This window comes from Carcharodon carcharias, chromosome 23 (genome assembly GCF_017639515.1).
Source record: "Carcharodon carcharias isolate sCarCar2 chromosome 23, sCarCar2.pri, whole genome shotgun sequence".
Classification (NCBI taxonomy): Eukaryota; Metazoa; Chordata; class Chondrichthyes; order Lamniformes; family Lamnidae; genus Carcharodon; species Carcharodon carcharias.
The window spans coordinates 15,334,001-15,360,116 of NC_054489.1; the positions used below are offsets into that span (position 1 = coordinate 15,334,001).

General features: G+C 43.3%; 1 protein-coding gene across 3 annotated transcripts in view; it reads right to left on the reverse strand.

Moving 5' to 3' along the window:
- Positions 1-26,116, reverse strand: part of znf385c (zinc finger protein 385C) — a 232,985-nt gene that overhangs the window by 31,799 nt on the left and 175,070 nt on the right. For all 3 annotated transcript variants that reach the window (XM_041217487.1, XM_041217489.1, XM_041217488.1), the window contains one exon: positions 2,802-2,961. In XM_041217487.1, the coding sequence (XP_041073421.1) occupies positions 2,802-2,961 (160 nt within the window). The remainder of the gene's footprint in view (positions 1-2,801; positions 2,962-26,116) is intronic.

Below are 26,116 nucleotides of genomic sequence, written 5' to 3' on the forward strand. Positions count from 1 at the left end.
AAAGAACCCAGTGAGACTTGTAGTAGCAGGGAGGGAGAAAATGGTAAACTACAGGCCTGTTAGCCTAACATCAGTGGTTAGGAAATGCTGGAATCTATTATTAATGAATTCTTAACAATGCACTTGGAAAAACATAATATGATTAGAATAAGTCAACATGGTTTTACTAAATGGAAACTCTAGTTGTCAAATTTATTAGAGTTTTTTGAGGTTGCAATGACTATGATATAGAGGAACCAGTAGAGGTTCAAAAAGCAATCGATAAGATGCCACACAAAAGGTTAAGAGGCAAGATAAGGGCTCATGGAGTTGGGAGTAATGTGTTAGCAAGGATAGATGATTGGTTAATGGAGAGTGGACATAAACAGGGCTTTTTCAAACTGGCAGGGCAGTGAATAGTGGGGTGCTGCAAGCATCAGTGCCTTTATTGACATTAGTGAACCAGATGGGTTTTTTCAACAATCAGCAATGGCTTCATGGTCATTAGACTTTTAATTTTTATTGAAATTGGATTTCACCATCTGTTGCAGTAGGATTTGAACTGAGATCCCCAGATCGTTAACCTGGGGACTTTGGAATATTAGTCCAGCGACGATACCGCCACGCCACACCACCTCCCCCAAATAATGTAGGGAAGTGTGAAGTTATTCCCTTTGGTTGTAAGAATATTTTTTAAAAGGTGAGAAACTTGTAAATGTCGATGTTCAAAGAGACTTGGGTGTAACTCAGAAAGTTAGCGTGCAGATGCAGCAAGCTATTGGGAAGGCAAATGGCATGTTGGCCTTTATTGCAAGGGGATTGGAGTGAAAGAATAAAGAAGTCTCGCTACAATTGTACAGGGTTTTGGTGAGATCATATCTGGAAAATGTGTGTAGTTTTGGTCTCCACATTTAAGAAAGGATATGCTTGCATTGGAGGCGTTACAGTGAAGGTCCATTACATTGGTCCTTGGGATGAGAGGTTTGTCCCATGATGAGAGGCCCAGTGAACTGGGTTTATATTCTTTGCACTTTAAAAGAATGAGAGGTGATTGATTGAAACCTACAAAATTCTTAAGGGGTTTGATAGGGTAGACACAGAGATTGTTTTTGCTGGTCAGGGAATCTAAAACATGGGGCCACAGTCTTAGCATAAGGGCCGATCACTTAGGACTGAGACGAGGAGAAATAATTTCACTCGGAGGGTTGTAAGTCTTTGGCATTCTGTACCCCAGAGAGTTTGGATGCTCTATTGTTGAATAAATTTAAGGCTGGGATAGACAGATTTTTGGTCTCTCAGGGAATCAAGGGATGCGTGAAAATGGAGTTGAAGCCCAAGATCAGCCACGATTGTACTGAATGGCGAAACAGGCTCGATGGGCTGAATGGTCTACTCCTGCTCCTATTTCTTGGCCAGAATCTTCGAGTCAGCATGTGGGGGCAGGCCCCACTTGCTGACGTGTTAAACGACGCACGGTGGCGTCACCACACGTCATTCCGATCTTCAGTTCGGCGGGTGTGCACCGGAGTCGGCTGTACGCTTGCTGAACTGCCAAGGGCCTGTTAAGGCCATTTAAAAACTAATTTAAAGGATCAACCTTAAGGTTGTCGGGCAGGCGAAGAGCCCAGGCGGCCTTCGTATTTATCATGAAACCTCATCCACGGGCGGGATGAGGTTCCATCAAGGATTTATAAATCAAATAAATTTTTAAATTAAAATTCACTGGCATGTCCCAGCTCATGTGACACTCTCACATGATGGGACATGTCTGAAAAATGATTCTTTTTCTTTAAATTTTTCATATTGAAATTAAACTCCCTGAGGCAGCGCTGTGCCTCAGGGAGATTTCTGCGCTCTTTCCCACGCATGCGCCCGAAACAGCGCAGGCCCCGACTTAGCCTCCCACCCCCCCACCCCGCCCACACAGGGAGTGCTCAGCCCGCCCACGTAAAATGGCGGCGCGCAACTGATCACGGGCAGCGATTGGCTGCATGCCCACCTGCACCCCCTCCCGCTCGGCTCCTCCGAAGGGGAGGAAATTCAAGTTACTGTAAGTACCAAAACTGTGCAAAATAAAGTACAGCACTCTCTCCATGCAGAACTTTTATGGGGGCCAGAACTTCAGACCAAGGGACTAGGGTTGGAGTTGGGTGGGGGTGGTGGAAATTGGTGTACCCACACCAGGTTGACAGCAGCGGTTCAAAAAAGCAGCTCACCACCACCTTAAGGACGCGGCAAAAAGGGCTGGCTTTGCCAGTGATGCTCATGTCCCAGGAATGAATTAAAAAAGATATATTACTCCGTGTTTTACCAAGTTGAAGTATCAAATCACTGCTGGCTTTCCAATTCAAAGCAGAACCTCCTATAAAGACTCTGTTTTGAGGCAACGGTTTGATACCTATATCTAAGCTGAAAGCTGAACATTTAAAAATAAACTATTTACAAATCTCTGACCCCAATGATTTCCATGCCCATATTCCTGAGAAAACTTGTCATGGTCCTGAGCTCTGCTGAAGATTCTATCAGATAAACGAGAATTTGGATACTGGTAATTGGAATGTGAATGTTCACTGCTTCAAACTCAATGCTGTTGCAATTCACTAAATAAATCGTCTGTTGAAGAGTCACACTTGTAATGTAACTCTTTCTCTCCAATGCCTGTTGTGCATTGTGTATTTGTGTATTTTTTTTAACAGTTTATTTTGCTGGTTTTAACATGGTTGTTCTATTAAACAATTTGTTCAATTTCAATTATTATGTAAAAGATTAAAACTATCAGATGTATCAAGCCTGCCATCACGAACAGAAATGGGATGGTTAACCTGTTTTCTCTGGATCACTCATGGTATCGTCAGGGTTGTGAATGGATTGTGCCATGTCTTCCTCCTTGGATGCTGCAGCTTTTTGCTTATTTTTCAGGGCTTCCAGTGCCTTAAGCTTTCGGGCATGTTTGTGACCCTTGTAGTGTGCCTCAGCCTGGTTCTACAAAACAAAAAAAAAAATGAACCATTCAGTTAAGATCAAAATAACCTGATCAGAATTCTTTCTTTAGTCATTTAACCTTTGTTTCAAGATGAGTACAAGTAGCTGCGTCATTCAAATTGTTACTTTAGCACGTTGGTACCAATATGCTAGAGGAAGGGGAAAAAAAATCACATAAAAGTCAACACACCTCTTCTCTGCTCACCCCCTCATATCCCACCCATACTATAAGGTCTGGCACATATAGGATTAATGAGGAACTGAGTACAGTATCGCCCACATAGTGATATCAGAGAACACATGACCCATAGCTAGGGGTCAGCCCAGTGTTGGACCGAGCAAGCATGGAGACATCTTCCAGCTTGAACCTCTATTATGTATATGCTCTTGTAGTTAGTAAATACATAGAGTTAACTTACTTAAGACTACAAAAACTTCATAAAGACCTAGCGAATGGTATCCAACACCCTACAACATGGCGGCAGCTCTTGGAAAAATCCAGAACCTCGGAGAAGCTGCAGCAGAAATTCAAAAGCTGGAAAATTGAAGGAGCAGCATTCTGACCTGACTGAAAGCACCTGAAGCATAGACACAGAAGGAGATTTCCCGAGAGAAGTTCCATAGCACAATCAGAAACAGAAGGCAGAAAAAAGCTCCACTGTGCCGCTGAGGAGCCCAGGGATCGCGTGGAGGTCCAGTTTAGATACCCACGGGTTGCAGAGTGAAAGGACCTAGCAGGAATGAGCTAAAAGATTAAGTTCTTGGCCAGAACTAGTCTTTTAAAAGCCAGGGAAGCACAGCGGCCAGCCAGATCCCTGAGTCAGCGCCTGAACATGTGGCAGCCAAGCTCGCTCCGAGGGAAAAGAAATCAATTAGTTTGTAAAAATCGCGACCAGAGAATCAACTTTAAAGACCAGCAAAGGCCAGGATTCGATGCATCTGCCACCCGAAAGCTTAGCACTGAAAGGGAGAAATCTGCAGCTAGTCAATCCAAGCAGCCACTGATTAAAACTTTTTCAGTGCTGAGAGGGAGCACCATTACAGCGGGAGCCCACCAGGCCTGGCAGATGTGGGAAAATCCTTTGTCTTCAAACAAATGGCGGCGCCATCTTGAATTTCAGCAACTTCTTAAAGCCGAACCTACACTTTAAAATATTTTAACCATGGATCAAAAATTCACTCTTCCAGATCAATTTGGACTTATCCAAGTCCCAGATCAATCACTTAATTGGGGAATTTACAGAAGAAGATTCCTTAGATACATGATTGCTTCAGGGCTGGATATAAAGACAGAAGCTGAACAAGTTAACACACAACAAAAACAAAAATACCTGGAAAAACTCAGCAGGTCTGGCAGCACCTGCGGAGAGGAACAACACACTGCTTTATTTGGTGCTTGTAGGAGTAGCAGACAACGCACTCTCAGATATGCTGTAAGGGAGGGAAGATCTAATCCTTGTGAAAGCTATCCAGATTATTAGACAGTCGGAACTCTGTGTGCAACACAGATCCATTTTAAGAGGAGAAAATAAACTGTGGTACAAAGGAAAACTCACAGTCCAGTTAATTAAACAAACACAGGGCCACTCCAGGCCAAGGGAAACAATACCCTAACCGACCAGTACAGCGACCATACCAGCGCTGTGGAGCAAAGCGCCCCCACAGGTGAGATCAATGTTCTGCAATTTCAGCCCAATGCTTTCAATGTAACAGATTGGACACTTCGACAAACTGTGCAAGGCCAAAGGATCTAAACACACAGGAGACCCAAAGATGATTCATGAGGTCGAGACTACAGATCAAGAGGACACACAGCCACGCTTCTTGGGTGAGGTCAAAGATCCAAGATTTTCATTTTGGAATGTTAATGACCATCTCATAAACTTTAAATTGGACACGGGAGCCAGAGCAGTCCTATCAGACAGAGAACCACGGCTGAGGGACCTCTGGCTTTAAACAACAGACACACCAGTCTATGGGCCCGGAGGAATCCGACTCCCAGTCATAGGCTTGATTCTGGAACCACTAAGGTACGGAGGCAAACAAACCTTCGAGCTGATGTACATTATCCATAACCAGCTTTTCCCCCTCAGGTGTCTGTGTAGCCCTGAGTCTCCTCAAAACAGCAGAAGTTGTCAAGCCAAATACTGTCATAAATTATATAGAACTGCAAGTTCCAGAGGGTTCAAACAAGGAAGAATATCCTGACTGGGGCTTCAGCTCTGAACTGTCTTGCTTCTTTGCAGAGCAGTTTTGTCCATTTTCGTTACAGGTGTCGGAAAGCCCTCATTGGTCAGACCAGCTAACCACCCAGATAGTTAGCATGACGCCTCCAGAGGAGGATAGACAAGAGAGCAACCAACAACCAGAAGAGCCTCAACTTCTGGCTTCGATGACTGTTGATGAGGTCAACACGACGACCATCAAGTAAATGCTGTAACTCCCGGCCGGCAGACGATAATGGGACCAAGTAGCAGCCATCCATTGCTGAAAGCACACCACACAGCCAAACGCAAAGGTGAGTGTCCTAAAAATCCACATCCTCAGAACAGGATTGGCCATTCTCCATCACAAAGGACATCACAACAAATCACATGACAAACAAAGAGTAAAAAAAATGACATGGTGACGAGCACAATGTTCTTCCACCACACAAGAAGTGGGATGGAACAACAACTATCACCACACCTGCTGAATCGACAAAGAGCCGTTCAATACCAAGGAATGGAAAAGGAGGAAAAAAAAATACCCAGATGCCAGAACAACTTCCAAATCAAGAGTTTACCTGCAACGACAGAGCCTGTCACTCCGCTGACAGTAGTGTGAATGAGATATGAATGTGTTATAAGGCCATCAGACTGCCTCAACCTATGAATTTAGAGACTTGAAGGGGGAAATGAGGTATTAATAATGGTGTAAATACATGGGGTAAACTAGTATAACAATATATTGGATAAAGACTTGGGGGGAGGTATAGTATAAGAGTCTGGCACATTTAGGGTTAACATGGGACTGAATACAGTACCACCCATACAGTGATTTAAGAGAGCAAATGACCCACACCTAGGGGTTAGTCTAGTGTTGGACAGAGCCATGTGCGCAAGCAAGCACGGAGACAGCTCCCAGCTTGAACTCTTCATTGTATATATGTACATAGTCCTTGTAGTTAATAAATACATATTGTTAACCTACTTAAGACTACGAAGACTTCATTAAGACCTACTGAATGGTATCCAACACTCTACAACACTGCCCACTCATATTACTTCCGGTGACAGGGCCTGTGACCATCAGTCCTTTGCTCTCTCATTCAACTTAAAATGCTGTCCACAGGGACAAACCAAGTGTCAAAGACAAAATCCATTGTCTAATTGTTCCGCAAATCGGCAAGGCTCCTTCAACAGCTCCTTCCAACCCCAAGACCTCTACTGCCTAAAAGATCACTGGCAGCAGAAGCATGGAAACACCACCATCTGCCAGTTCCCCTCCAAGTCACTCACCATCCTGACTTGGGACAATATCCCTGTTCCTTCACTGTCGCTGGGTCAAAACTTTGGAACTCCCTCCCTAACACTATTGTAGCTGTACCCACACCACATGGACTGCAGTGGTTCAAGAAGGCGGCTTACCACCACCTCATTAAGGGCAACTGGGACCATGCCAACAACATTCACATCCCAGGAATGAATATAAAATAAAGCATTACTCAGTGTTTTACAAAGTTTAAATACAAAAATTTCCCATACCACCAATACATTTCCCGGAATAGCACTGAAAGCAGACACACAGTAAATATTTTTCTCCACATGGTAATGGATTCCTCTGGAACTTAAAACATTCTGAATTCAATTGATTCTATAGTATTTAATAGATAAATAATTAAGTCAATTTAATTCAATTCAATTTCACTTACTTGTCCATTAGGAAATTCATTTTGGGTACATTGCTCGTTCATTCAAAAATTACTTATGAATGAATAATAACAATAAAAAGAAAGAAAATTACCTTATCACAGAGGTATAGCTTTAATTAAAATGTAGTAAAACTATTCCAATGCATTAAAATAATCAGACTGTGGTCCCATCCTGAGTACATATCCTCGTCCTTACTTCAAAATCCTGTTAAAAGTTCTTACAGAGAGGGGCATAAATGAGTTCAAGAACCAATTTATCCTACATCTGAAGGATTGTAGCCTTTTCCCTGAATGCATCCACCATTAATACACTCTTCACTTTTGTCAAAATTCTTCAAGAGCAGGATTTAGTCAAGAAAGATCTGCTCATCAAACACCCTTCCTGCATGGTTTAATAATCTCTGTCCCCTTAAAGAGTCTGCTTTCCTAAGACCACTATTCTAGGAGAGACATCCAAAAAGGATAACATTCTCAATTACACTTAGAAGAATTTCATGATTCCAGGATCTACTCGAAAGATTTTTAATTTTCTGAGGTAGTATGACTGTGTATGCTCCATGGCTACCATATCTGCACACTCAAAACAAAAACAGAAATACCTGGAAAAACTCAGCAGGTCTTTTGTTTTTTCACTTAGTTCTGTTGAAGGGTCATGAGGACTCGAAACGTCAACTCTTTTCTTCTCCGCCGATGCTGCCAGACCTGCTGAGTTTTTCCAGGTGATTCTGTTTTTGTTTTGGATTTCCAGCATCTGCAGTTTTTTTGTTTTTTACATCTGCACACTGTTCCCTTCAATTCAACTGATCATTTACTCTGACACGAAGATACTTGTAGTTAGTAACTATTCCAATGTCCACATCATGAATCTTCACAGGAACAATATCATTAACCAACTTTTTCCTAAAGTCTATAAATAGTTCTTTAATCTTGTTTTTGTTCAGTTTAAGAGAATTATTATCACAACATTTTACAAATTTCACCACTAAGTCCTTATAGTTTACGTTGTTATTTTTTGAGCCCCACAAGTACAGTATCATCAGCAAACTCCAGGATTCTTGTATCATCATGCTCTGCTTGTGTAAAGGATGAAGAGCAAAGGTGAAAGGACACAGCCCTGAGGAGATCCAATATTTGTTAATGTAGACCTCCGAGTAAATCCTGGAGACTAACACCTGTTGGATCCTGTTGTGAAGGAAATTACTGATCCAAAGTGGAATTGACATCAAGGTTTTTCAATTTCTCAATAAGCTTAAATGGTTACATGGTATCAAAAGCTGAAGGGAAAACCAAAGGTAGCATTAGCACAGTTGCCTAATCTATCTGTGCTGTTGGATCAAACGGACCAAGGTCAGAACAGGTGCTACCTTGCTAAAAGGCAGATTTATCAGAGGGTATTCTTTTTTTAGAAGTACTTCGTTGAAAGTTATTATGAATCTATTCCCATATTGCAGGTTGAGACAAAGGACAAACCTATTGTTAAGTACAGGAAGCTAATTACAAGCCTAGAGTTCTCAAGTCTTGTTGAGGGATATCTATTTCACTGGTACCTCTGCAGAGTTCAATTTAACTCCTTTGTTCTTTTTGCTCCATAAATAAGCTGTTCCTATTTGTTGACACACAATATCTCACTCAAACCCTAAAGCAGGAAGATGAAATACGGTGCAGAGCTATCAGCAAACTCGCTTTGATCTGGACTCAAATTAGACGGATACCCTCAGGATACACAGCACACCCTCAAAGGATTCTTTCAGAAACTCAAGCACCTTCTTGCAAAAAATGTACCCAATGTGGGACATTCCACAAGGACAATGTCCTCTTTCTCCCCAGTCCATTACTGCCCTTTTTAAAATCAGTGACAAAGGATTCAGAGTCATTTGAACATCTTGTTTGTTTTCTTCTGCTGCTATACTCATACCTTGCACAGCTCTACAGAACAACTTTGAGATTACAAGAGGAAGCTCTCAAAATAAACAGTTGCCAATCTGCAGCAACTAGTAGCCAGAAATTCAAGTCCCTTGGGGCAATGAATGACTTCATTTCTGGCCTCACTTGCCCAAATAACCTGTATTGCTTGCTTCATTACAACTTATTACAGGTGGCGGCGATATGTCAAATCAGTTTTAGGCAACTGATCATATCTTTCTTTGTGGCGAATCTGAGTGTTCAAACAGTAAGAGGAAAAACATCTTTGCTTTTTTCTGATGCTCATCAAGATAAGGAGCATTACAGCTGGAAACAGCTATCATTTAACATTTATAAAGAACTCTTTATATGTAAAAAAAAAAAAAATTTTTTAGTAGGTATTGCACTTGGGTTGGGGGGAGGTGCGGGTGGATAGAAGAGGTGAAACTGATCTCACCAGCAGGGTGAAACAGGCTGGTAGTGAGTCGGAAGCTGATTTTTCATCCCACCAGTGTTTAATTTTCCAATGACTTGGAAATATTGCCAAGATTTTAAATTTCAAACCAAGTGTGACCAGGAAACAAGTATCCAGCAACAAGTTTGGGCTATTGCTCAGTTGACTTCAGTAGATAGAAGATCGGGTGAAAACCTGGCTGGCGATTTGCAACCAGCCTATTTTATGCTGCTGGTCAATTCCAATTTCAGTTACTTTGATGGCACATTTTTACTTAAGGAAACATTTGAAAGCAGGGACGGGTGGTGAAATTATGAGAATTTCAGAGATCAGAGGTTCAGAGAGTTTATAACTGGCCACTGAGTATGGATTGAAGGGTGCTGATTACTAATATTAATCCAGAGTCAGAGGAGGGAGCACCTGGGCTCACTCTATGACTAGGATGGGAACAAATAAAACAACATGCAGAATGTGAAGTCATACAGAGTGCTTTTTCATGTTTGATTTCACTCCAGCATTAAATACTCTCAGTGCAGTTACAGTATCACCAAGGACTGAGTAAAGCTCCATCTTAATCTGTTCTAACAATGCGCATTAGTCTCAGTCTCAGAAGAGCATCCTCTATTGGAACAGAGTGGTGATCTTGGAAACATTTATCCGGCTCGTGTGAGCGAGACGTTGGGCTAAATTTTCCTGACCACGTAGTGGCAGACTTGGGGGTGGGAAGGATCCAGGAGAATAGCAGGAACCATGCTGGGACAGCTCCCTGATGCATCCCTGCAGCCAGGACACTTTCCCAGGAACAGGCTGGGAAATGGATTGACTTCCCAATCCCTGGAGGTGGGCAACGAATTTGCATTGTTAAGGCCCAAGTTAGTGGTGATCTTGAAGCCTCTCCGCCAGTTTGCTGGTGGTGGAGTGGTGTCTGCCAAGCGTAGAGGCTGCCAGCTCAATGGGAGCAGCCTCCTCGTGTCAGACCAGGGGGTGGGGCCCATCAGAGTGTGAGTGAGAATTTACTTGGCTAGAGGGAATGAGAATTTGGAAGGGAAACAGAAAATGCTGGAAAAACTCAGCAGGTCTGGCAGCATCTGTGGACAGAGAAACAGAGTTAATGTTTTGAGTCCATATGACTCTTCTTCAGAGCTGCAGATGCTGTCAGACCTGCTGAGGTTTCCCAGCATTTTCTGTTTTTATTTCAGATTTCCAGCATCCACAGTATTTTGCTTTTACCTTAAGTGAGTGAGAGTTTACCTTGTTATCATGAGTGAGAATTTACCTCGCTATTATGAATGAGAATTTACCTGGCTAGCATGAGTGAGAATTTACCTTGTTATTGTGAGTGAGAATTTACCTGGCTTGTGTGAGTGAGAATTTACCTTTGTTAGTGTGAGTGAGAATTTACCTCGCTATTATGAATGAGAATTTATCTGGCTAGCATGAGTGAGAATTTACCTTGTTATTGTGAGTGAGAATTTACCTGGCTAGTGTGAGTGAGAGTTTATCTTGTTATTGTGAGTGAGAATTTACCTGGTTAGTGTGAGTGAGAATTTACCTTGTTAGCGTGAGTGAGATACATCACAGAATCCTCCACTAGAGGATCTGTGACTTGAGTTCCAATTCCTACACATGGAAGCATGCCAGTTCCCTCTATAACTTGTGAAATTAATTAGGTTTCCACTGTTCTTTGGTCACCATCCTGGAAGACGCTATGACTCATGAATAAGAACAAGTTGAATGAAAATGCTATCTTATTTTGTCGACTGCACTGTTATTCAATAGTTATATGAATTTTACCTTGATTTCAGCTTTGCTTATTTAGATTTGCCCTGGTCTGTTGCATCACAAACCTGACTGCTCCCAAATTTCAAAGCATGTTTGGAATGAGATTTAATGGAAAAGCACCCAGCACTGAGGACTTGCCCATCTGCATAATGTTGATAATACCTCATATAAATTCTACCCAACATCATATTTTACATATCACGGATATGCTGCAGTATTGATTTGTGTTCTGGTAATGCATATTAAAAATGGATGGTCATTCAGAAAATCTCAGCTTCATCTTCTCAATAAATCTTACCGAAGCAACGTGTTGTTTAAAAATTCAGCATGCACAAAACATGACTGATACCGCAATTATAAACACAGTGCACTGCAAACAGCGATAAGGACATCTGGTACCAAACTGACCAGCGCTGCTCTTGAAAAATGTTTTCAGACTCAGCACTGAATACTAACCAAAAGCACACAATGGACTGCTGATGCATAAGTAATATCTGAAATGACATATTTTATCACATCGGTACTCGCTCTTTATGTGATTTATATGCATAACTGTGCTTCACATGGGAGCAAGCATAAAATGTGAAGATACAAAACTGATTGTACAGTCCAAAAATAACACGTTAAACACAAAGTATTACTTAAATTTGACAGAGAACTGCAAAAGTTTGAAAATGCATACCAGACAATTTGGGGTCATACTCAAACACTGACTGGACTTCTTTGGTCCTAATATGTACATTAAAAATGTATTTATTTTCTTCCACTAATATACTTACGCAAAATAAAATGAGGCTTGTCAAACACAAACATAAAAGATAATAGGAAAAAATTAACTTTATGGAAAAAATGGTGTCTGGAGCAACAAGCACAGCTATATTCGGCTAATAAAAGATGTATCACTGTATCCTATCTTCACCTGCTCTGCTACAGGTCAGTGGCACCATCATCATTAATGATGCAGTCCATCTAAGACATTGTTGTATACCTTTTGACTGCTGCATTTCGTTTCTTTACAAACTAGAGAGGTATTTGGGTAGAATGATGGCCATGAGTCCAAATTAGATCAGTGAACACCTTCGGGAGCCAAATCATCCCCTTCAGCAAGCATTGCATTGCAGACTCAGTGTCAACACACAGAATAAATGCAGCCACATAGTGATGGTTAACCCTGTCAACTAGCATGGCCATGAAATATGGTTTGTCATCCCACTGCATCACTGGTGCCTTCCATCACAACAATAGTAAGTTGGATGTAAATCCAAGATGCAAATTAGATCAAAAGTGAAATTTGAACATATTACACAAAATGAATTACTGGCCTGTGATTCATCCCATCATGATTCATTATTCTGTATAACATATAAACAAGGTACATCTCCCTCTTGTTTCCAAGATGATAAACAGGCAGAATACGAGTCTGCACAGGTAGGAAGGCCATTGATAACAAAGATATATAGGGATGGAATGTCACAGGCGCTCCCGTGGAAGTACAGATTTGATGACAGGGTTGTAAATTCACAGAACAGTAATCTATCCTGTCTGAGATATGTGAGTTCATAGGGATATTGTGGTTGTTTCTTTTCTCCCTAAGGCCCTGTGTCAGCCAGTTCTAGGTCAGGGGTCCTCAAACTGTAGGTTGCGACCCCCAGTAGGGTCGCGGGACAAGGTTTTGAGTGTGCGACCTCTGAATCAGCTCCGTGGAGCTGGCTTCTTTAAACACTCGTGTTTTTTTTCCTGTTGGTGGGTGTGCGCGACTTAATCGCTCGTTTGCTGGGGCCTGACTGCTGAACCACAGCCTGTAAAAAGATGGGTCTTCGCTGTTTTTTCAGGGCAAACCTCCAATAGTTTTAAAACCCCCACCACTGGTCAACAAATATTGGCCTCCCTCCTGCTGCTGAATAACTCTCAAACCCCTCCCAGCTTACCGCTGAACATTTCTCACTCCCCCTCCCCCGCTGAACAACTGTCCAACCACGGCTCCCCCACCACTCCAAAGGCAGTCCCCACCCCACCCTCCTCAACATCCCTCCCTTCCCAATTTTCACCCTGGGGTCACACAAAGTCTGAGGCATTAAAATGGGGGCCGCGTTGGGAAAAGGTTTCAGAAGCACGGGGGGAGTTTTTCCAGCCCCCTCACACGGTGGGATCTTCCATTCCCACTGATGTGAGTGGATATTTCAATGGCTCGCTGGTCCCGCTGTGGGGAAGCCTGCTGCAGGGTTGGTGGGGGGGGGGGAATTCCGGTCACTGTTCTGGGTGTTTTGTTGAGTTTAAAGGTGTGGAGATTTAGAAGGCTGGGTCTCCAGCATCCACCCACTGTTGTTTGCCTTTAAAAACATTTCCTGTGCCTTCCTTGCATGGCTGAAAATTTCTTGCCTTGAAAAGTTCTTTAAATTGTATGCAAATGATGCAGGGTTGACACCGTATTGGTCCTTGTGTCACGGTATGGAAATGATGCTCAGCCACAACCTAGTAAGAGGACCATCTCTATAAACAAGGCAGCATGTTGGCTGCCATTTCAGATCGAGTGACTGGAAAGAAATAGCCAGGACCTCAGCTCCAGAACCTTTCGAAGGACATGGGCTGCTCTAATTCTGGCCTCTTGTGCACTGCCAATGATTATCGCTCCACAATTGGTGCCCATGCCTTAAGTTGCCAAGGCTCCAAGCTCTGGAATTCCACCCCTCCACCTCTTTTTCTGCTTTGGTTGTATTGGTATTGCATATTAACATCCATATTCTGTAAACATGTATTTTATTATGAAAGTGGATAACAATGTGATAATGACCAGATAATCAGTTCTTGTGATGTTGACTGGGGGGATAGAAAGACTTTCTCTGCATCTCTACCCCACTTTCCTCCTTGAAGAAACTCTTTGACCAAGCTTCTGGTCATCTGACTTAATATCTCCTTATGCGGCTCGACATCTTACTTTGTTTAGTAATGCTCCTGTGAAGCGCCTTGGGATGCTTCATTACATTAAAGGTGCTATATAAATATAAGCTGCTGTTGTTGTAGTGACATGCCAGAAGCTGCTGCACACTACAGACTGGGAGACATCGATAATGCCCTGGAAGGAACTGATGTTGCAAGGAGCAAAGTCCTGTTGCTGTAGGCTGCAAAGATCAACAATGACCTGCCTTGTGAATTGCAGCCTATTGATGCAGTGTTCCTCATTAACACCCAGGAAAGTGACTCTTGGTCTACAGACCCTTTGGGCTGGGTAAGGTCTCTTAAAAGCCTAACCTGCGACCCCACCCGCTCACCTGTTGTCTGTTATAACAGACCCACTCGATGTTCGTCCTGGATGTCCAGGCTATGCTGCTGTCCCTCTTCCTCCCGCTGCCTCGCCATCCAGAACAATGGCACAAAAAATGGCACCCATGATAAGCTGAGAGAGTTTCATTAGAATAGGGCAGAAAAATACAGAAACAAGCACTCTCCAAGCTGATATCTCTTGGATATCGAATAAATGCACAGATATTCCCTACAATCTGAGTGCTTCCAGCTCTGTGGTCCTAAACAACTGTGATGCTGTGTTACAGTTCACTTAGGGAGCCTGAGTTGCTGTGGCAACATCCACTGTTACACGCATGTTGCCACATGCACATGGATAGCAATGGGAGAGGCTCCAATGTTCTTTCCATCACATGGCTGACCAGAAGTCTCTCCCATTCTTACCACCTGCCACTGGTGTGTACTCGAAGGATTTGCAGGTTGGTATGCAGCCTGTTTGCCCGCGTTACGAATATACCGTCCTTGGCCATCAAGTCCTGGCGTGGGACTCGAACCCGGAGCTTAGGACGTAACAACATAAGAAATATGAACAGGAGTAGGCTATTCGGCCCCTTCAGCCTGCTCCATCATTCAGCAAGATCATGGCTGATCTGATTGTGGCCTTAAATCCACTTTGCTGCCAGCCCCCACCCCTCGTTCCATAACACTTGACTCCCTTGCCAATCAAAAATCTGTCCAATACAGCCTTGAATATATTCAATGACCTAGCCTCCACTGCTCGCTGGGGAGAGGTTTCCAAAATGACCCTCTGTGGCTCATGACCTCCTGGTGCCGGAAGCCCATTTCCCTGAGGTTTTTACATGGCAGGTGGGCTGCTACCCAATCACTTTGGGGTCCTAATTACGCTATAGGATTCACACATTCGTGAGGCATCTCAGCCACTAAACTGCAGTGTGCAGTGAAAATAGCAGCCAGCGCAACTACAGCAGGAATGGAGTGGTAAGATTTTAAATATCACCCACACTCCACCTCTCCCGAACCCCACCTCAGTCCTGCCGTGGGTTAGGATCAACAGAATTCTTTCTTTTGAGCTGATAGAGCCTTGCACGGAAGGAATTAAGAACAATAGCGATTAACACAATGATCGTCATCACCAACTGTTACGCTGTTAGATTTATTTCAATGGACTGGAGATGTTACAGCATTATTGCATTTTTATATATACGATGTGTGTGCGTGTGTGAAATGGACGGTGATGAGAAATACCATCTTCAACAATCGGCTGTAAATACCTCTTTCCAGGTCAGGCAATCCAATAAAATAATTGAGGATTTTTTGTGTTTTTGAATGTATTGTACTGGTCAATTAAGGACAGATTGAATCAAGATAATAGACTTTAAATGATTGACATCCTCAAGGTTTTAGCCGCAGCAATTTGCCAGTTCCTACAGTGATTAACTATTCTGACCAATACTGGGGTCAGATTTTAATCCTACCTGACCTGCAGACGCCAGGCTAGTGTGGGCAGTCAAAAAGAGCAATTTACTTAATTACTCAGATCCTGACCACTTTTGACTGCTTACAATGTTAACCTGCAGGCGGATGTGCTGACCACTTAAGCAGGGCATAGCCTCATAGATCAATCGGGGTCAATAAGACCACGATGTAACTTTAACCAGAGCTAGAGACAGGAGATTGCAGCAGACTTTTCCTGAGGCACTAGCCAGTCTAGAAGCAGCAGGGGCCACATGAAAATCCAGCCCTGTGGTATCAGTTACACATAAATGAAAAGCCAAGCTGTTAATTTTCCAACAACAGGTTATTGATAATTTTATAAGTGTACAAGCACTGTTGGTATCGGACCAGGGAGTGGCAGGATGGTAATTATTCCCCACTTGGCAACTTTTTCAATTTCAAAGGGAGCACGATGAAGAAATCTTTGTCGAACTGAACTGGAAGCAAAAACAAAAAAACTGCGGATGCTGGAAATCCAAAACAAAAGCAGAATTACCTGGAAAAACTCAGCAGGTCTGGCAGCATCGGCGGAGAAGAAAAGAGTTGACGTTTCGAGTCCTCATGACCCTTCGACAGAAAATCAAAAGGGTCATGAGGATTCGAAACGTCGACTCTTTTCTTCTCCGCCGATGCTGCCAGACCTGCTGGGTTTTTCCAGGTAATTCTGTTTTTGTTTTGAACTGGAAGCAAGCAGACTACACACTTAAATGCTAGGTAGTTCTCCAGAGTCCCTATGGGGGAGGCCTTGGCCCAATTTTAAGGGGAGATGATGGGGTGGTGTTAACATCACTGGACTAGTAACTCAGAAGCTCAGGCTAATGCTCTGGGGACACAGGTTCAAATCCCACCAGAGCAGTTGGTGGAATTTTAAAAAATCAATTAATAAATCTGGAGTAGAAAGTTCGTCTCAGTGATGGTCACCATGACAACTACTGTCAATTCTTGTTAAAAATGTGTCTGGTGCACTAATGTCTCTTCCGGAAGGAAATCTGCCATCCTTACCTGGCCTGGTCTACTTGTGACTCCAGACCCATGGCAATGGGGTAACTTTTAACTGCTCTCTGAAATGGCCGAGCAAGCCACTTAGTTCAAGGGCAATTAGTTTTGGGCAACAAATGCTGGCCTTGCCAGTGATGCCCACATCCCATGAAAGAATTTAAAAAAGCCTCTGGAGGGTTTTGGTTACTTTCCCCTTCCATGATGCTCATGTCGCTTTACGTCACTGAAATAATGCCGGAATGCTTGGATTTCCTAGAGGGAAATTGCACAAAGTCAGGATAAGGGACTGAACAGTCATCACACCGAGGCACAAGATTTTAAAGTGCATAAAATGTTATTTATCTGGTAATTTGCATCCTGTACTGTGTTCCTATGATTTTATTGAAACTAGTCCTAAGTTGTCAAATCCTGCATACCACAGAAAAATTCCTCCATGGGGAGTGATAAACCTTAACAGATAACGAGGATCATTAATTAAGAAAGGTCCCAATGGTGTTTAGATTCAAAAGCCTGATTATGATTTGCAATGATTAAACTGAAGTAAATTGGACTATTAGTCTCAGCATTTGAGGCTAATCTTGATTTGATTTCAGGCTAAATTTGATTTCGTTGCTGAAATCAGCATTAAGAGGTCAGTTTGAATGTTAGTGTGTCCCCAAGATGCTGTAAGGTTCTACAAAACCAGGGTATGGGACAGAGTTACTGTCATGGCACGAGGTCTGCGCTCACTGACCTAAATTGACTCGCGGTTTAGCAATGCCTTGATTTCAAAATGTTTAGCCTTGTTTTCAGCTTTCTCCATGGTCTCACCCCTCCCTTTGGCTTGTTGGGCAGGGGTGCACCCAACCCGAACGGGCATAAAATGGCATTGGGCGAGTGTCCTGAGGTCATCGCGCACTGGCGCGATATTTCGGTCAGCAGCACGCCCGCTGACAATTAAGAGGCCTATTAAGGCCCTTCGTGAACGAATTGATTGAAATTTGTCGCCGCCCTTCCAGCCACTCAGTTGGCAGGTGCGCGAAAAGGCCAAGCATTTTTGGCGAAACCTCATCCATGGGCGGAAATTGACCGGCGTTTAAACAAAAATTAAAAACTTCTCAAACTCATCTCTTGCTCATGTGACAGAGCCACATAAGGGGACATGTTTTTACCATTTCTAATTTCTTTATTTTTTGTTGAAAAAATCGCCAGCTCTCTGAGGCAGCTCTGTGCCTCAGCGAGCTTTTACTGCACGCAACCCGCCAACTTCTGCGCTCACCCTCCTCCCACCTCCACCCGGCAGCGCTGAGCGCTGCAGCGCACGATTCACACTGACTGGCTGTTAATTGGCTAGCCAGCGTGAAATTGTGGGCGGGCCCAGTCATGGGCGGTGGTCCGTTTTGTGGCCACTCCTGTTCGTCCCCATTGAGCTCGCCCGAAGGCCGGAAAATCCTGGCCTATATCTGTAACCTCCTCCAGCCCTACAACCCCCACTGAGATTTCAATTCTGGCCTCTTGTGCATATCTGACTGACATCACTCCACCATTGAGGGCGTACCTTCAGTTGTCTGGGCCCTAAACTCTAAAATTCCCTCCCTAAACCTCTCTCCACCTCTCCTCCTTTAGGATGCTCCTAAAGACCTACCACATTTGTAATATGCCTTTAAAGGATTGCAGCATGACATCACTAGAAGGGAAGTGTGTCATGCGACCCAGTTTTAATTTCACTTTTGTTTTTGAGCAGAGCACAGCACACATAGTTGTTGATGATATCTTCAAGCTTTATATCTTTGTATAAATGTTCTCATGTGCCTAGTCTCTATGAATGAACCCACAACGTGTTTACCCAAACCCTTATGAATGATTGATGCCTTTATCATTATAAAAACGACAACCGCTTTGACGAAGTGTTTGGTCCCCTGTCCTAATATCTCCTTATGTGGCTTGGTGTCAAATTTTGCTTGATAATCCTCCTGTGAGGTACCTTCTGATGCTTTGCTATGTTAAAGGTGCTATATCAATGCAAGTTGATTTTTTTATAGATGAGTAATTCCTATATGATTTTTCTGTGATAGTTTTGAAACTTACCGTGCAAATAAATCAGCAGACAACCCAATGTCCTAGGAATGCAGGTGTAGAATTTTCCTTCTGTTCTTTGTATCTCAGCTTCGGTTTTAATGATCCATGGGCTGGATGGAGTTCAAATTTGCTATTTAAGTTGCTGATCTTTCATGAATCTTTACAAACCTCCAATCTTCACCGTCCTGAAATGTCTGTGTTCAATTGTCCAGCCACAATATTCACCCCTCCTAAATGCGGATGTTGCCCATTGGAATGTCATTCATGTAAGAGAGAGTATTTACCATCGTGGAGATGTCAAACTTCCTTTCAATACCCAGGAAGCTGTCACAGTCCCTATTAAACTAAGTTACAAGGTGATGGGCTAAAACACTGCTTAAGCCAAATGCATTCCAGATAAGATGATTTGAAAGGACAGGTTAAGAGGATTATTTGAAAAGTTAGTAGGTTAGATATATGCCGTTAAGTGGTCACTGCTGGGAGAAAAGCTGGTCAAAAGCCAATAAAAAAGAAAAAGATTTGCATTTATACAGCAACTTCACAACTAACCGACATCCCAAAGTGTTTTACAGCCAGTGAAGTACTTCTGCAGTGTAGTCACTATTGCAATATAGGATAATGTAATAGAAAATTAAGTTGCCAAAACAAATAAGACAAAAAGCTGAAGAAACCGAAGAACAGATTACCCGTAAAGGAAGAGGAACTTTGTAAGGTGAGGAGATAAACAGAAAATATTTACATCCCACAAAAGAAGTTCATCAAGAAATAAAATAAAAAGTGGCGAAAAGAGGGATGTAGATATTAAGGAACTGCTGCTGCTCTCAGTGAGGTGATTGCTGCTCTTACTGTTGCTGGTCTTCACTTTGTTACCTGCGCTCTGCTGCAATGTGAATCTTAAATGTTACTTTGCTGGGAGTTTCCCTGCACTTGGTGCGAACTCAAGCCCATGTGAGATGGTCTCACACTTTAGTGCATCGTCTAGTCTCCTGAGGTACAGGGCTAATCATTCTCTTGCATTGTTCCTTTGTGTGATCTAGGAGGGCATGCTAGCTTGCTGTCTGTCACAGTTCGAAAATTGCAGGCACGGAGAATGAAAATTTTGTAAGATATGTACGTCAAGAAGTCAAGTAGCAGTATTCACCCTGTACTGTCAATTCTCTGATAACATATACACAAACTGCTTTGCATCAACTTGTAATAGCACTATAACTACAAGCTTAAGGGTGGAATTTTATACTCCCCTCCTCCAGGAATGGGCTGGCTGGCGGGAGAGAGGTAAAATTAGGTCCCATTGCTATGGCGACAGGCCATCACCCACCCATTGCTGCTGGTATTTCACCAACAGTGGGTGAGGTGTCAGGCAGCCCACTCACCCGTGGGCCAGTTAAGAACCTTATCTCAATCAATCGGCCGTTTAAGGCTTCCTCCAAACGCTGCTGCTTTTTTACCAGCAAGTGCCCAGGGCACAGGTAAAACCTTGGGCCTTGCCGCGTCAAGGCATGGCCCCAGGCTTTATCTGTGGCTTCGTTGCTGGTTGGAGGGGCAGGGAGGGAGGTTCTGTTTGCACATCAGGTGCCCAATTTATGCTCTCCTTCCAAGGTAGTTCACACTGTTCCCCCACCACGTGCTCCTTCCCCTGCCCTGCCAGTCCCGGCTCCCCCCCCCCACCCCACCCCACTTGCCTGGGCCTGGTGAAACCCTAGACTTACCTGGGTGTTGTAAGCCTGAGGCCTGCAGCCACTAATTTTTGCAATTTTGCACTTTTGCATTTTATTTCTGCTTTGCTCTTGATTTTAAGCCTGTATTGAAAATTTAAAGTTACTTTGCAGACCTTGACTTAAAATTAAGTGTGATTGTGCTTCGATTAAGTCAAATAATTAATCAATAGTAATCAGTAGTGTTATTATTAACTGTAGGTGTATTTTCCTCAAGACCTTTTTTCCATCTTGGCCATTCACAGCTGGTATTTGGTCTACATCTTTGTTTCCCCTTTTCAAGCTGGACTACTAAAATAGTTCTTTTGTTCATCAGAAGTTATTATTCTTACTGCCTTTGATGATCCTTGTAAGCCAGGATAATGAATAGCCTTACGCATGGGGTGGTCAACTATGGTGTGGAATCAGGAGATGGAGTTTGATTGATAGACATACAACCTGATTGATGGCAGATGAGAGGCACCATCAAAAGATGCGTAAACAACTTGAATATTGTGACGTCCATGAAGCCTTGCAGTGCCTGCGAGGAGAATTGATAAGGACTCATGTTTTCCAGATCTTTATTTTGAGAATGTCTGAGTAAAGCCTTGAAAGGCTGGAATGGAGCCAGAAATTTGGCTTAAAGCAACGCTGCTTCCAGGATTTGTTGCTGCAGCCGGAGAGGATTAGTCAACTGCTCAAGACTAGAGGAGGGAGGGCTGTCGACGGAGTGACTCATTGGAGTGGCCAACCGGGCAAGGTCATTCAGAGACTTGGTGATGTATGAACCAAGGAGAATTTCACTAATTTGGGGTTAACATTTGTAACATGGTTTGTGCTTATATGTATTTGTCATACAGTATGTATGTAAAGTTGTTTTTCTTCCTTTCTGTTAATATATATTGTACATATATTATATGTATATACACTTTTTTCTTTTTTTAATAAAATTATCTTTCTTTCATTTTCCTTTATCATCAATAAAAGTTTAATAGTTGTCTAATAAATATTGTTGTTTTCATACGCTGCTTGGTATTGAGGCACTCATGTCTGTTACATCCAGGGTACAGCTCTGAACCGAAGTGAGACTTTACAAAGGGGACTCTCACACCCCCCTGACAGTATCTGGCTCCTCTTACAGTCTCCTCTTCGTTGGGAACTGCATGTAGTCCCAGCAATGGCAACTGCTCCCATTTGATTGGCCGGCAACTCTCAGAGGCAGGATTTCCTCCCTGATGGGGACAAAAGTTCCACAACAAGACAATTAACAGGCCAATGGCCATTAAACGGCTATGGGGCAACCTGGTGGCCGGAAGGCAGGTTTTCCCTCAAATTGTAAGCCAAGAATGGGGCCACAGCCTCCTCTTTAAATTCTCTGCTTGGGCTGAGGCTTCTGGTGCATTTCCATCCAAGTTACATGAGCTCCGAGGAAATTCCTCATCATATTTTCCCTGAAGAGCCTTCTCTGCTCGTAAGGGCAGGAAGTAGGTTAATCTCAGCAACTCTGATGTGTCCCAGTTGCTGATATGTCATCACAAAATCGCAGAAAAGGATTGGACTGGAAAAGACTCTGTGGTTCAGCTGGATGATCCCAGAAATTAAGAACTCTCAAAGGTTCAGTCTTTCAGATATGTGTAGTATAAGGGTATCTGGCATAGCAAGGGTTAATGTGGGACTGGAAATAGTACTGCCTACAGTGTGATGTAAAGAGACACATGACCTGAGACTAGAGTCAGTTGTGGACTGGATAGAGACCTGTGTAGAAGGAAGCATGGAGTTAGCTCATTTCTTGTACTATACCCTGTATATATGTACATGGTTATGTATTATCAATAAAAAGTTAATGTTCAACCAAACAAGACTTAGAATATCTTCATGAGACCTACTGAACGTCCAACATACAACATGGTGGCAGCGAAAGGAAAAACACACAACCTCACAGAAGCTGGAGCAGAAAATGCTGGAAAACTAAAGGGGAAGCATTCTGACCTAATTGAAAGCTTTGAAGTGAAGGCACAGAGGAAGATCGCCTGAAAGAAGCTCCATTGGAAGCAGAAAGGCAGACGAAAAAATTGAGCAGTCGAGGGCTCCACGAGATCTCATGGAGGCCTATTGTGAATGCCCACAGAGCGCAGAGTCAAAGGACCTAGCAGTGGTGAGCAAAAAACTCAGTTTTAAGCCAGGACTGGCTTATGAAGCTTCAGTGCTGTAAAAAAAAAGTCAGAGCAGCCAGTTTCCGAAATTACCATGGCCAGACGGGTTCAGAATCGGGGCTATTCATGTGGTGGCCAAGCTCGTTGCCAGAAAAAAAGGCGGAAGGTTAAAATCCTCAGCCAAAGCTGGGAATTGATTGTAAGACGCCCGAAAATCCTCCAGTGTCGCAGGGAAGGCCCCAAATCACTGATTTAACAAATCGCTACAAAAACACTAAAGACAAAGAGGTCAGGACCACAGCAGCTCTCCAAAACCTGACACACGCGGGAAGGATCTTGGAAAACGGTTACTGTGGCGCCATCTTTAAAACCTGCACAGCATTTAAAGCTGTGCTAACCTGAACTTTAAAGCAATTATGGACAACAAATCAACATTAACAGACCAGCATGGACTGATTCAAGGGCCAGACCAAACACAAAATAGGGGACTTTGGTGGAAAAAGTTCTTAAAATACATGATAGCTTCAGGATTAGATAAAAAGACAGATGCTTAGCAAGTGAATACACGACTTCATTCAGTAGGTCCGAAAGCTAATGAAATTATTGCAAGGCAAGGAGTAAACAAATTCCCAATAAATTTGGTGAAGCTAAAATTATTTGATACATTTTTTAATCTAAGAAGCAACAAGATTTTAGAGGGAGCGTATTCAATGAACATGTCTAACAGCCTGGAAAACAGGTTGATTCTTTTATAAATGAATTATAGAGAGAGGATGAAGGCTGTGACTACGGTGGCCTTAAGTCACAACTCATAAGGGACAGAATTGTTATCGGAGTGGTTGACAATGCCCTTTCAGACACACTACAGGCCAAGGAAGATCCGACTCAAGAAAAGGCCATCCAAATAGTCAGGCAGTTTGAAATCTGTTAACAGGTCCATTTTATGTGGTGAAAGCAAGCCAATGGTACAGAGCAAACCCATTTGTCCAGCTAGTAAAAGAACAAAGGGGCAGAGAGACTCCAGGCCAAGGAGGACCACAAGAGGGTGGGCGATCATATTAATGCTGTGGAGCCAAATGACCTGACAGACAAGAGCAATGTCCAGCAATCTCAGTGCAGTTTTCAACTGCAACCACCTGGGACATTTTGGAAAAATATGCAAAACTAAGGCACCCAGACAGGCAGAGGATCCCAAGACAATCCATGACATGGAGACACCACACCTGGAAGAGACCCAGCTGTGCTTATTACGTGAGTCAAGTATCTCTTTTTGGAATGCGGATATCTCTAATAGTCACCTCACCATCTTAAAATTGGATGTGGAGCCAGTGTTATGGTCCCCTTGGAAAAGAAACCGTGGCTGAGAGACCTGTGGTTATGAATGACAGATACACCACTCTATGAGCCGAACAGAATCTGACTTCTGGTTACAGACATAAGTCTAGAACCACTAAGGTATGCTGACAAGCAGATATTCAAAATCATGTACATCATCTGAAACTAATCATTTTCTGTCTTGAGCAGAGATGCCTGTGTTGCCTTAACCAATTAAAATGGCAGAAACCTCAAGACTACCTCTGCTGTCAACTACATGGAACTGCAAGTTCCCTAGAGGCCCACCCACAAAGAGACTCTTGACTGGGCTTCATCTCTGAATTGTCTTCACTCTTCATGGAGCCGGTTTGTCCCACTTCTTGGCAGGCGGCAGATGCTCCTCTTTGGTCAGACCAGCCAAACCTTTAGATAATTACCACTGTACCTCGAGTGGAAGACACACAGAAAAATGACCAGCAGCAGAAGAATAAGCCCCAACCCCTGGCTCCAATGGCTGCTGTCACACTGCCTGTTAACAAAGAACATAGAAAATAGGAGCAGGTCATTCAGCCCTTCAAACCTGCTCCACCATTCAAAATGAACATGGCTGATCCTCCATCTCAACACCATACTCCTGCTCTCTCCCCATACCCCTTAACACCTTTAGAATCCAGAAATCTATTTACTTCTTAAATATATTCAGTGACTTGGCCTCCACAGCCTTCTGTGGTAGAGAATTCCCTATGAGTGAAGAAGTTTCTCCTCATCTCAGTCCTAAATGGCCTAGCCCATATTCTGAGACTGTGATCCCTTGTTCTAGACCCACCCCAGCCAGAGGAAGCATCATCCCTGCATCCAGTCTGCCCAGCTCTGTCAGAATTTCATATGCTTGAGAAAGATCCCCTCTCATTCATCTAAACTCCAGTGCATACAGGCCAATTGGCCCAATCTTTCCTCATACGACAATCCTGCCATCCCAGGAATCAGTCTGGTGAATCTTAGCTGCACTCCCTCTATGGCAAGTATATCCTTTCTTTTTTTTTAATTAATTAATTCACGGGATGTGGGCTTTGCTGGCTGGGCCAGCATTTATTACCCATCTCTAGTTGGCCTTGAGAAGGTGGTGGTGGGCTGCCTTCTTAAACTGCTGCAGTCCATGTGGTGTAGGTACACCCACAGTCTGTTATGGAGGAAGTTTCAGGATTTTGATCCAGTGACAGTGAAGGAATGGTGATATATTTCCAAGTCAGGATGGTGAGTGAATTGGAGGAGAACTTCCAGGTGGTGGTGTTCCCATCTATCTATTGCCGTTGTCCTTCTAGATGGTAGTGGTCATGGGTTTGGGAGGTGCTGTTTAAGGAGCCTTGGTGATATACTGTGATGCATCTTGTAGATGGTACACACTGCTGCCACTGTGCATTGGTGGTGAAGTGAGTGAATGTTTGTTGAAGTGGTGCCAATCAAGCGGGCTGATTTGCCCTGGACAGTGTCAAGCTTCTTGTGTCGTGGGAGCTGCACTCACCCAGGCAAATGGGGAATATTCCATCATACTCCTGATTTGTGCCTTGTAGATAATGGAGAGGCTTTGGGGAGTCTTGGATAAGGAGACCAAAACTGCACACAAGCTCCAGGTACGGTCTCATCGAGGCCCTGTACAGCTGCAGTAAGACATCCTTGCTCCTGTACTCAAGTCCTCTTGCAGTGAAGGCCAACATACTATTTGCCTTCTTAACTGCTTGCTGCACCTACATGCATGCTTTCAGTGATTGGTGTACAAGGACACCCCGGTCCTTTTGTACATCAACATTTCCCAATCTATCATCATTTAAATAATACTCTACCATTCTGTTTTTCCTACCGAAGCGGATAACTTCACACTTATCCACATTTTGCTGCATCTGCCATCCATTTGCCCATTCACTCAACCTGTCTAAATCACCTTGAAGCCTTTTAACACCCTCCTCACTGCTCACATTCACATGAAGTTCTGTGTCGTCAGCAAACTTAGAAATATTACTTTTGGTTCCCTCATTCAAATCATTGATATATATTGTGAATAGCTGGGGCCCAAGCACTGATCCCTGTGGTACTCCACTAGTCACTGCCTGCCACTCCGAAAAAGATCCATTTA